Source organism: Medicago truncatula, chromosome 6 (genome assembly GCF_003473485.1).
Source record: "Medicago truncatula cultivar Jemalong A17 chromosome 6, MtrunA17r5.0-ANR, whole genome shotgun sequence".
Taxonomy (NCBI): domain Eukaryota; kingdom Viridiplantae; phylum Streptophyta; class Magnoliopsida; order Fabales; family Fabaceae; genus Medicago; species Medicago truncatula.
Window position 1 is genome coordinate 40,779,788 of NC_053047.1, and position 11,367 is coordinate 40,791,154.

At 35.3% G+C, this 11,367-nt stretch overlaps 2 protein-coding genes across 2 annotated transcripts; both read left to right on the plus strand.

Moving 5' to 3' along the window:
* The first annotated feature begins 825 nt into the window (after positions 1–825).
* On the plus strand, positions 826–2,482 carry LOC120576123 (secreted RxLR effector protein 161-like). The gene is made up of 2 exons (XM_039827124.1): positions 826–1,243; positions 2,394–2,482. Exons 1-2 carry the CDS (start codon positions 826–828, stop codon positions 2,480–2,482), a joined length of 507 nt encoding a protein of 168 aa, XP_039683058.1.
* Positions 2,483–3,010: 528 nt separating this feature from the next.
* On the plus strand, positions 3,011–10,281 carry LOC11427580 (cycloartenol synthase-like). The gene is given in 19 exon segments (XM_024786136.2): positions 3,011–3,365; positions 3,436–3,487; positions 3,490–3,617; positions 5,075–5,164; positions 5,353–5,547; positions 5,730–5,814; positions 6,007–6,173; positions 6,244–6,432; positions 6,735–6,971; positions 7,292–7,414; positions 7,492–7,590; positions 7,825–7,881; positions 7,964–8,010; positions 8,916–9,059; positions 9,174–9,354; positions 9,455–9,535; positions 9,651–9,734; positions 9,824–9,976; positions 10,069–10,281. Coding segments are annotated over 18 exon segments (2,277 nt in total). The 5' UTR covers positions 3,011–3,158; the 3' UTR covers positions 9,935–9,976; positions 10,069–10,281.
* Positions 10,282–11,367: the final 1,086 nt, after the last annotated feature.

The window sequence follows — 11,367 nt, forward strand, 5'->3', positions numbered from 1 at the left end:
GTGAATGAAGAAATGGATTCATTGGAAAGGAACCAAACTTGGAAACTTGTGAAGTTACCTAATCACAAAAGGGTAGTTGGATGCAAGTGGATCTTCAAGAAAAAGGATGGCATTCCGGGTGTTGAAGGTCCAAGGTACAAAGCAAGACTTGTGGAAAAGGGTTTCACTCAAGTGGAGGGGATCGACTACAACGAGATCTTTTCACCGGTGGTGAAGCATTGTTCCATAAGGATACTTATGGCTATTGTGAATCAATTCAATCTTGAGTTGGAACAGATGGATGTGAAGACCGCTTTCTTACATGGTGACCTTGAAGAGACAATCTACATGGAACAACCGGAAGGTTTTGTGGAGGACAAGTCTAAGGTGTGTCTTTTGAAGAAATCTTTGTACGGGTTGAAGCAAAGCCCTAGGCAATGGTATCGTCAGTTTGATGAGTTTCTTTTGAAGACCGGTTTTGTGAGAAGCGGATATGATTCTTGTGTGTACATGTTGAAGAAGAATGAGAAAGTCATTCTCTATCTTCTTTTATATGTGGATGATATCTTGATGGCGAGCTCTAGCAAGGATGAGATTATGAAGCTCAAGGAGAGGTTAAATGGTGAATTTGAGATGAAAGATCTTGGTCCGGCAAAGAGAGTTCTTGGGATTGATATCGTGAGGAATCGTGACAAAGGGGAACTTTTCTTATCTCAACTTGGTTATTTGAAGAAGGTGGTGGAGCGTTTTAGAATGTCAAACTTTAAAACCGTAAGCACTCCCTTGGGTCACCACACAAAGTTGTCCATACAACAATGTCCTTAATCCGAGGATGAGAAGCAATTGATGGAAGGTACTCCCTATGCAAGTGGGGTTGGAAGCATCATGTATGGAATGGTTTGTAGTAGGCCGGACTTGGCTTATGCGGTTAGCATTGTGAGTCGGTTTATGGCAAATCCGGGAATTGTGCATTGGCAAGCTTTGAAGTGGGTGTTGAGGTATTTGAATGGGTCGTTGAAGGGCGGTTTGAAGTACACAAGGGCAGCTCAAGATGAAGACGCTTTGGAGGGGTATGTTGATGCGGATTATGCGGGCAACGTGGACACTAGAAAATCCTTGTCGGGTTTTGTGTTTACTCTTTATGGCACAGCGATTAGTTGGAAGGCAAATCAACAATCCGTGGTGGCATTATCTACAACTCAAGCGGAGTACATCGCACTTGTTGAAGGTGTGAAGGAGGCCATATGGTTGAAAGGGATGATTGGTGAGTTAGGAATTACTCAAGAATGTGTGAAGATACATTGTGATAGTCAAAGTGCCATTCACTTGGCAAATCATCAAGTGTATCATGAAAGGACAAAGCACATTGACATTCGCCTGCACTTTGTCAGAGACATGATTGAAGCAAAAGAGATTGTGGTTGAGAAAGTGGCATCAGAGGAGAATCCGGCGGATGTGTTCACCAAGTCATTGCCTCGATCAAGATTCAAGCATTGCTTGGACTTGATCAAGTTTGTCGAAGAGTAATTCCCTTTGGAGAGAGCAGCATGGTGGTTGATGGTTATATTGACATCACCACCAAATTAGAAGTCAAGGTGGAGAAATGTTGAAAATTGGCTTCAAATTTGTGGTTTGGAAGAACAGAGGAATCGTTTCGCGATTTGGCAATCGTGACACGATCGGAGATGCCGTGAGCCAAGTTTGCTGGAAGCAAAATCGTGGCACGATCTTGGGAAATCGTGACACGATTCAGAAACTTGCTGGTTAAGTATCTCTGATAAGGACTGGTCAACCTGGGGACCGTTGCAGATCGTGACACGATCTAGGGAAATCGTGGCACGATTTCTTCAGGGCAGGACTAGTATTTAAAGTGTTCATGTGCTTTTTTGAAGACAACCTTAAGACAACCTTGAGAGAACTTAAGAGAGAAAACTTGGAGATCAAAGAGGGGATCCTTTGGGGTGTGTTCCTTTGATGAGAGTGTTTCTTAGGTTGGGAAAACAACATTGTAATCACCTTGGGATTTAGGGTTCATAGTGTGAGGATGGGAAAATACCAAAGGGTAGATCTAGGGTTTTGTCATGTGTAAAGCTTGATAAGCTAGATTCTTGTAACTCTTTTGTAACACATTCACATATTGGATTGGAGAGCTGCTCTCTCCCCCAGATTAGGTCACATTGGCTGAACTGGGTCAACAATCTTGCTTGGTGTTTGTTCTTTTCTTTTCATGGTTTATCTTGTTATGCTTGTTAGCTCTTAGTGTGGTTTTTACTATACATTAGGCTTAGGCTGTTTTGTTGTTGTTAGTTTGGAGGCCATTTGCACTCATAGATTATCTCTATCACTTGCTCCACACATCATTGGTTTATTCTCATTGGTGTGAAGGTTCATTAGTTGAGCCGGATTCACAACAGAGAATGATGAGGTTCCACCAAAAAGAAAGATTTGGAGTAAAGATGATTCAAATGACGATGGTCGGGAGAAGATGATGGGAGACCCTTAAATAATAGAGTTAAAATATTCAGAAGAACCGTGATTTATGTATGTTAGTAGGAACGTAACAAATAGCATAAAATAATAACCATGATTTATTTGCTAGGACTTGTATTCAGATAATCTGATTTGAATTATGACTACCTCTAATGAGATAATGACATTTAATTACAGCATCATATATATATATATATATATATATTCTCCTTGCATCCAATGGTTCACCAACAATCTCAGGTGCAATATTTGATTACAACGTTTTCATAGGAGCAGACTAGCAGTTATGCAGTTTCACTAACATTTGCACATAAATTTGCGAGCCTGATTCAAGTCTACATCATGGTATATGGTACAGTAAAAAGCTCTTTTCTCAAAGATAATATTATTACCAACAACGACATTAGAAATAAATAAACCACAATTAATGCCATGTCTATTAATAAATAAATAAAATCATATAAAATAAGGGTAGGATCTTTATGAGCTAATTCACATTGGTTATTTAGAATATACTCCTCAAGATAACCTAAACTCACAATATAAAATTATTGGCATCCCTAACTTGTGTTGTGTGAATAAAAGGCCAGACTCCCCCTTCATACATTACATGCAGAAACTAAACACTAAACACTAAACTCAGTTGTATTATTTTAAATTTATCTAGCTAAGAAAATTTCTAGATAAAGATGTGGAAGCTGAAATTTTCAAAAAACAAGGATGGTACTGAAGAATTGGTTAGAAGTGTGAATAAGAACATTGGAAGACAATTTTGGGAGTATGATCCGAATCTTGGAACTGAACAAAAACGAGCTCAAGTGGAACAAGCTCGCAAACAATTTCATGAAAATCGCTTCAAAACTAAGAACAGTTCTGATCTCTTAATGAGACTCCAGGTAAATACATGCATAAATATTATAACATATAATGCTGAAGGGTAAATAATAATTAATTTTGGTTTTGTAGTTTGAGAGGGAAAAAGGTTTTTTAAATATGAAATCAGAGAATAATAATATAAGGTGAAAATGGAGAAGGAAGAAGTGGGAAAGACACTAAAAAGAGCATTGAGATTTTACTCAACACTGCAAACTGAAGATGGTTTCTGGCCTGGTGATTATGGTGGTCCTTTGTTTCTTTTGCCTTCTTTGGTATGTTTAATATCATTTCCCTCTTTTTCTCTTATACAATACAATGTCCTAAGCACTTTTTTTTTTTTTTTTTTTTTTTGAGCAAAGGAAAAAATCTTTTTAGAGAATATGTTCTAATAATGAAGAACAAGGAAGAACATAGGAGAAATGAAACCAATTTAGATCATTGAAAAATTCACATGATTAGCCGTTACTTTTTTCCCACAACCTCCTGCACATAAAAGAGAGTCAAAGTGTAAAATTTCATGTTGGACCAAGTTGTCCTTAGTTGAAACTCTATTGTTTGGAAGTCGCCATGCAAACATAGAAGTCTTCAACCGATCAATGCGAGAGTATGATAAATTTTGAGCGGGTATTAATAGTGTAAGAAAATTATACTTGTTTAATTTGTATCACAGACGTTGTAAAACTTTTTTACATATGCACCAAATCAAATTATTTTACAACACCACATTTTTAACTTAGTTCATAAAATATCTCTTTAAATATCTTTTTTTTTAGGGAGTCTCTACAAATATCTTTTTCCTTTGATTTGATTGAATAGATGTGTAAAAAAAATTCATAGAAATTAACCACTTATTAAATATTTGTTGAAGTTTATAGAAAGTAAACAATTTAGGCTCTTGGACATATTTTGCACGATTGGCTTGTTTTAAAGGGAAAAAAATTAGCTTATGTCAGCAATTTCTTGATATTATATCCTATAAAAACAAGCATTTTCTTGATAGTGCACCTTAATATATTTTAACAAGTGCTTGGCAACGTGATGGGATCAATTTTAACACATTATATGTGATTTATAATAAAAAAACTAGTTTTTTAATAGTTTTATATATTGTCTCTGATGTGGAGTTCAGTAACAAGAGTTTGAGATTGCAATCTAACAAACAAAGTTCAAATCCCTTTAAAGATGCTATACAAAGTTCAACTCCCCAATTTTCTCAAAATTAATAATTAACTATACATTCAACTTCTTGTTCAAAAAAAACTATACATTCAACTTAAACAACTAAGAGATCCGCAAGTGGACGGTGAGACTAGACCTTTCAGATTAGTCGATCCTTGAGTTAAGTATCGAGTTAAAAAAAAGAGGAGATTTAAAATAATTGTTATATTTCAACTATCTTATATTATGTTGTTTTCTTCTTACATGATATTATATGACACAATTATATATGATATGATATTATTTTTTTTGAAGAGATGATATGATATTTATTATAAACATAAATAAATTTATCGATATATGATTAACTGAAAATATTTAAGATGAATATTGAAATTCTAAAAAAGGTACGCATAATTGATTCAACTCTTCAACAAAAAAAAGTATAATTGATTCAATCAGAGTATTATATAGCCTCTTGGTTTTCTTGCTTTTGTTTTTCTCTCTTATTGCATTTGTTATATTGCTTAAAAAAAATGAATCATCAATTATTGGATTAATTATGTGATAGGTAATAGGACTATGGGTGACTGGGGCTGTTAATGCAGTGTTAACACCCGAGCATCAAAGTGAGATGCGACGCTATGTCTTTAATCATCAGGTAATTTTTTGTAATTAAGTAGTTTAGTATCTAGAACTCCAACTTTAAAATGCATAAGTGGGGAATTTTCTTACAAATATAATATAATAAAATGTTTTTATCAACTGAGCTATACTGGTGAGGAATAATGTTAGCTAGCTATTGTGATGAATATGACATTAATCGTTGATACATATGATAATGATAAGAACGAAGATGGAGGGTGGGGATTGCATATAGAAGGGCCCAGCACAATGTTTGGTACAGCTATGAGCTATGTGACCTTGAGATTGCTTGGAGAAGATATAGACAGTGGAGATGGAGCCATGCAAAAAGCAAGAAAGTGGATTCTTGATCGTGGGGGTGCCACTTCTATTCCTTCATGGGGCAAACTCTGGCTTTCTGTAAGTGTGTGTGTATTTATTTCTTTATTTAAGGTTTTGATTGTTATACTTAGTTTAATACACATTGCAATTGTTTTTTATAATAGTTTAATTTAATCAAATGGTACAAGTGTATAAATATATATATATATATATATATATATATATATATATATATATATATATATATATATATATATTAGGTACTTGGAGTATATGAATGGAGTGGAATGAAGGCAATCCCTCCAGAGATATGGCTTCTTCCCTACTTTGTCCCTTTGCATCCAGGCATGTTCTCATTATTTCTTATTCGGTCTAAGTCAAATATGTGGTACCATATACTTATTTATATGATATGATATGACATAATACATATGATATTATGTGGTACCATGTATTTTTTTTATATGATTACATATGTTACTATCCATGTATTATATGATGATATAATACATATGTTACTAATTTAAAAATTTGCAGGAAGGATGTGGTGTCACACTAGACTTGTATATCTACCAATGTCATATTTGTACGGTAGAAGATTTGTGGGTCCATTCAGTGCTATTGTTTTATCTATCAGAAGAGAGATCTATACCTTACCTTATCATATACTAAATTGGGACCACGCTAAATATCATTGTGCTAAGGTTCTTGTCTTAATTAATTGTGTCACATATACCTATAATATTTCCAATTAATAATGAGTAATAATTGCAGGAAGATTTGTACCATCCATGTCCAATGATACAGAATATTTTATGGGGTTTTCTTGATAATGTTGGGGAACCTCTTCTCATGCATTGGCCTTACTCTAAACTAAGGAATAAAGCACTCAATCATGTTATGAAGCATATACACTATGAGGATGAAAACACTAACTATATCTGCCTTGGTCCAGTTAATAAGGTGGTTAATTATATATCATTATTATGCTATGAAGCACGGACATTCCTTGGATTCCTTGGATTAGGTCTGTCTTGATGTCATACATGTGTCCTGTCCGACACCGGCACGACAATGACACTTATAATTACAGTAAAATATGTGATTTTTTTAAATTATCAACGGTGTCGGCGTGTCTGTGTTTGTGTTGTGTCCGGTGTCTGTATCCGTACTTCATAGGTAGCTGTAAATATCATAGTCAACTGATTTTAACTCAATAAGACAACATGTGATGATAAATTAGATGAAAAATGACTCTAAAACAGGTACTAAACATGGTTTGTTGTTGGTTGGAGAACCCAAATTCTGAGGCATTTAAGTGTCACATTTTAAGAATCAAAGACTATCTATGGTTGGCTGAGGATGGAATGAAAATGCAAGGATACAATGGTTCTCAATGTTGGGATGTTGCTTTATCTGTTCAAGCTATCTTGGCTACCAATCTTGATGATGAATATGGTTCAATGCTTAAGAAAGCTAACAATTTCATAAAACTCTCACAGGTAATAAATATTTTGACTGGAAGTTACATAATTATGAAACATTAATGCCACGGAAGAAAGTAATTAAGATCTATGAAGGACACTTCTCAGATTAGACGTGTCCCAGTGTCGGACACACGTCGATATCTGACACCAACACATATGATTCCATTGAGTTATGTGATTTTCTCAAATTATTACCAGGTCGGCGTGTCAGTGTGGTGTCTGTATCCGTGTTCATAGATTAAGATAAATATTTACAACTTCTTCAAAAAAAAAGATAAATATTTACAGTCAGAAGTATTGAATATGATAAACACTATTGTATTTTGGTTTTGAAGGTTACAATGAACAGTTCTGGTAATACTAGTTGCTGGTATCGCCACATTTCTAAAGGCGGTTGGCCTTTCTCGACTCAAGACAATGGTTGGCCTGTTTCTGATTGCACTGCAGAAGGCTTGAAGGTCATTAATTTTACCAAAACACTGATTTGGATCAGCTAAACAAATTATATTTTCTTAATCTGTTTGACTATTTTCAGGCAGCCATTTTGTTATCAAACTTGCCAATTGAGAGTGTTGGAAAAGCAGTGGAAACAGAACAACTATGCAATGCAGTTAATTTGATTTTATCCCTGCAGGTACTCTAAACTGATCTTTCACTCAAATACAAGTTAATGCCACTAGACTACTAGTAGACGCAGTCGTTTATAAAGTTCGAAGAAGTAAACAAAAATGGACGAGAACTATTTTATTTTTGCGTTTTCTTTAAGTACTCACGATTCAAGAATAAAAAGATGATTTTGTTCAAATTTAATTAGATATAACTTCAACCACGCGGTAACCAATTTTCTCTTCCACATTAAATACTACAGAATAGAAATGGTGGGTTTGCATCCTATGAGCTCACAAGATCTTATACATGGTTGGAGGTAAACCTTTTTTTCTTCAATTAAATGAGGAATGTAGATTCAATTATTAAATCTTTTAACACCGAATTTGTTTATGTTACAGAAAATAAATCCAACTGAAACATTTGAAGATATCACCATTGATTATCAGTATGTACCTGACATCGACATTGTTGTGAATCCCCGGACCTCCAAGACCCGGATCGAACCACACCAATACAAAGAATAATGATGTGTGGAGCGACGGAGAGTGGTAACCACCAAACAAAGCTTATTGTGCAAGCAAGAAACAACAAAACACCACCTAGATCTAATCTAGGAACCAAGTGTGAAACAAAGCAACTAAACACAAGATAAACAAAGGAGAGGGAAGAAGAAAACAATAAACACAAAGAGATTGGTCACCCAGTTCGGTCCAAACTTGACCTACTCTGGAGGAGAGTTTGTACTCTCCAATCCACTATCAAATGAGTTCTTTACAAAAGGAGTACAAGAGGTTACAAGAAATTAGCTTGACAATGTTCACTATGAACAAACCCTAATTTCTACCCCTTTCCCAATCTCACCAAGACACTCAATGATTCTCTCTACAAGGTGTTTCCCATGTTTTCAACCCAAGAGATACTCTAATCAAAGAACCCTAAACCCTAGAGCTTCCCCTTTGATTTCCCAAGTCTCTCTCTTCCAAATTCTCTCTTCAAATCTGCACAAGAACACTTAAGTACTAGTCTTCCTCTGTTCCAATCGTGTCACGATTTGCCCAATCGTGTCACGATTTGCGTCCGTCCCAAGGAACGACCAGTCCTTATCAAGGATACTTAACGAGCAAGTTTCTTGATCGTGTCACGATTTCCCAGAAATCGTGCCACGATTTGCACCCCTGCAACCCTAGCTCACGGCATCCGAAATCGCGTCGCGATCCCAAAATCGTGTCACGATTTCCATGTTCTTCCAAACCACAAATTTGAAGACAATCTCAACAGACATGTTTCCTTGTAATTATTTTTATGTCGTCTATCATTTGAATTTATGAAAAATGAGTCCATTATCTATAGGTATGTGGAATGCACATCAGCAGCGATACAAGGTCTCGCATTATTCACTCAACAAAATCCGCGGCACAGGAAGATGGAAATAGATATTTGCATTGTTAAGACTGCAAACTATATCGAAAGCATACAATGGGCAGATGGTTCATGGTTTGCTTTATTACTAGTCGATAAACTTAATTATTGGCCAAAAGAGGTTTCAAAAATGATATTAATTAATTTCTTAATATGAGTTTAAAGAATTATAATTACTTAACCAAATAGGTATGGATCATGGGGAATCTGCTTTACATATGGGACATGGTTTGGAATAAAAGGGTTGATAGCTGCAGGTAAGAGCTACAAAGATAGTGTAAGCATAAGAAAGGGATGTGAGTTTTTACTTTCAAAACAGCACAAGCTTTCAGGTGGGTGGGGTGAGAGCTATCTCTCATGCCAACACAAGGTATATATATAGTATGAACTTTAAAAGTTCTATTCTATCCCTTTAAGCATCTATCAAGCACAGACACGGACACTAATAATAACTTGTAATAAATTAACAGGTATACACAAACCTGGAAGGAAACAAATCTCATGTAGTGAACACTGCATGGGCTATGCTGGCACTCATTGAAGCAGGACAGGTATAATGTAGCATATTATGACAAGTTAAACAAACTAAGCTCAACGCCAATTATATATAGAACTAGAACATAATATATAATAAATAAACTCGATATTCATTATTTTACGGTATAGGCCGAAAGAGATCCAACTCCATTGCATCATGCCGCCAAGGTTTTGATAAATTCACAAATGGAAAACGGGGAGTTTCCTCAACAGGTAACAATTGTTATGCAGATGACAGATGAAAAACTCTTTTGGTACGTTAAACAAGCTCTTTTTAACAAAAAGGAGTACCTAATATATAGGAAATGATAGGAGTCTTCAACAAGAATTGCACTATCAATTACTCAGCATGCAGAAACATTTTTCCCATATGGGCTCTTGGTGATCAATATCGAAGTCGAGTACTCCTTTAATTTATCCCGACAAAGAGTCCAGAGAAATTGCATCATAATCAGGTTATAAACAAATGTCTATATTAATTGTTTTCCTTGTCATAAAGTAATTCACTTGAATCCTCTTATATTTAACTAATCTCATACCTTTTCAGCTACAAAACTGCCAGCAAATGGAGCAGGAGGCAAAACAAAGTGCACTAAGTTTCAAACTTTATGTTGAATACATGTGACATGTCAATTGCAATTTAAATGATACAAAAAATTGGACCCTACTACAAGAATTCCTCAAACATTTAATCAATTTGCTGTTGTCATTTCTCCATCAATCAATCAATTCAATAAATGGCTACAACTTTCACGCAAAACAAAAGTAATCCTCGTTGGTTATTTCAGTTAGCCTAGTTACTTGTATTTTTTTTTTGGTAAAATGACAAAAGAAAAAGAAAAAAAAAAAACCCTAAAAACAGGGTTCAGCCTGGGGCATCAAGCCTCAAGACTGACTTCAACTCCGATGGGGGAGCATGCCAAAATGTCACACTTAATCTTGAAGAGCGTCCGAACTTGACCAAGAAATATGCGCAATAGTTGCCCTCTCGAAGCACATGTTAGAAAGAAATGTTACGAATATACTCCTTTAACCCAAAAATCTTCACCAACAAAGAGGCGTACACATACATATGAGAGTGATCTGGCTCTTGAAGAAGACGGAATGCTTCTAAAGAATGTTTCACAAATAACTCGTTGAATAGAGTCGTTGATTACCAACATCAAACCATGGTAAACCCCAAATAGCCCAGAAAAAAGCGCATCTCTTGCCCATCATTAGAAGAGAATCCAACTATCCAATTTCCCTTGTTATCACGAATTAAACCTCCATAACCAATATCGCCAGAAGCACCACAACTTCCATCAATATTCAACTTAACACATCCATCTGAAGGTGGGGTCCAATTAACCATGTGACAATTAATGCCGTGCTCAGCAGGGGTAGCCCTGAGGGCGGCAGCCCAAGGCACCATTTAATTAGGGGCACCAAAATTATTATTTTTACTTAGTAGTTATATATATATATATATATATATATATATATATATATATATATATATTGTAATTCGCTTTGATTAATTCTATTGAAAATATATTTTTAGATAACTTTGATTATAAATGAATATTTTGCAACAAAAAATGCTAGAAGAAAAATATTTGAATAATTAAAAGGGCATAATTTATTGTTTCGTCCAGGGCACCAAAAATCTTAGGGCTGACCCTGGTGCTTAGAGGAGTGAATATTGATAGAAGTTAGGTCGGTAAACATAATGTCTATAAAATGAATGAAATTTTGGATTTTCCATTGCTTGTCGCCAAGAATATGATTATTCCTGAAGCGCCAGATCCACCAAATAGTTATTACAAACTATGTCACCAAATAGACATAGTTTGTAACCATGTTT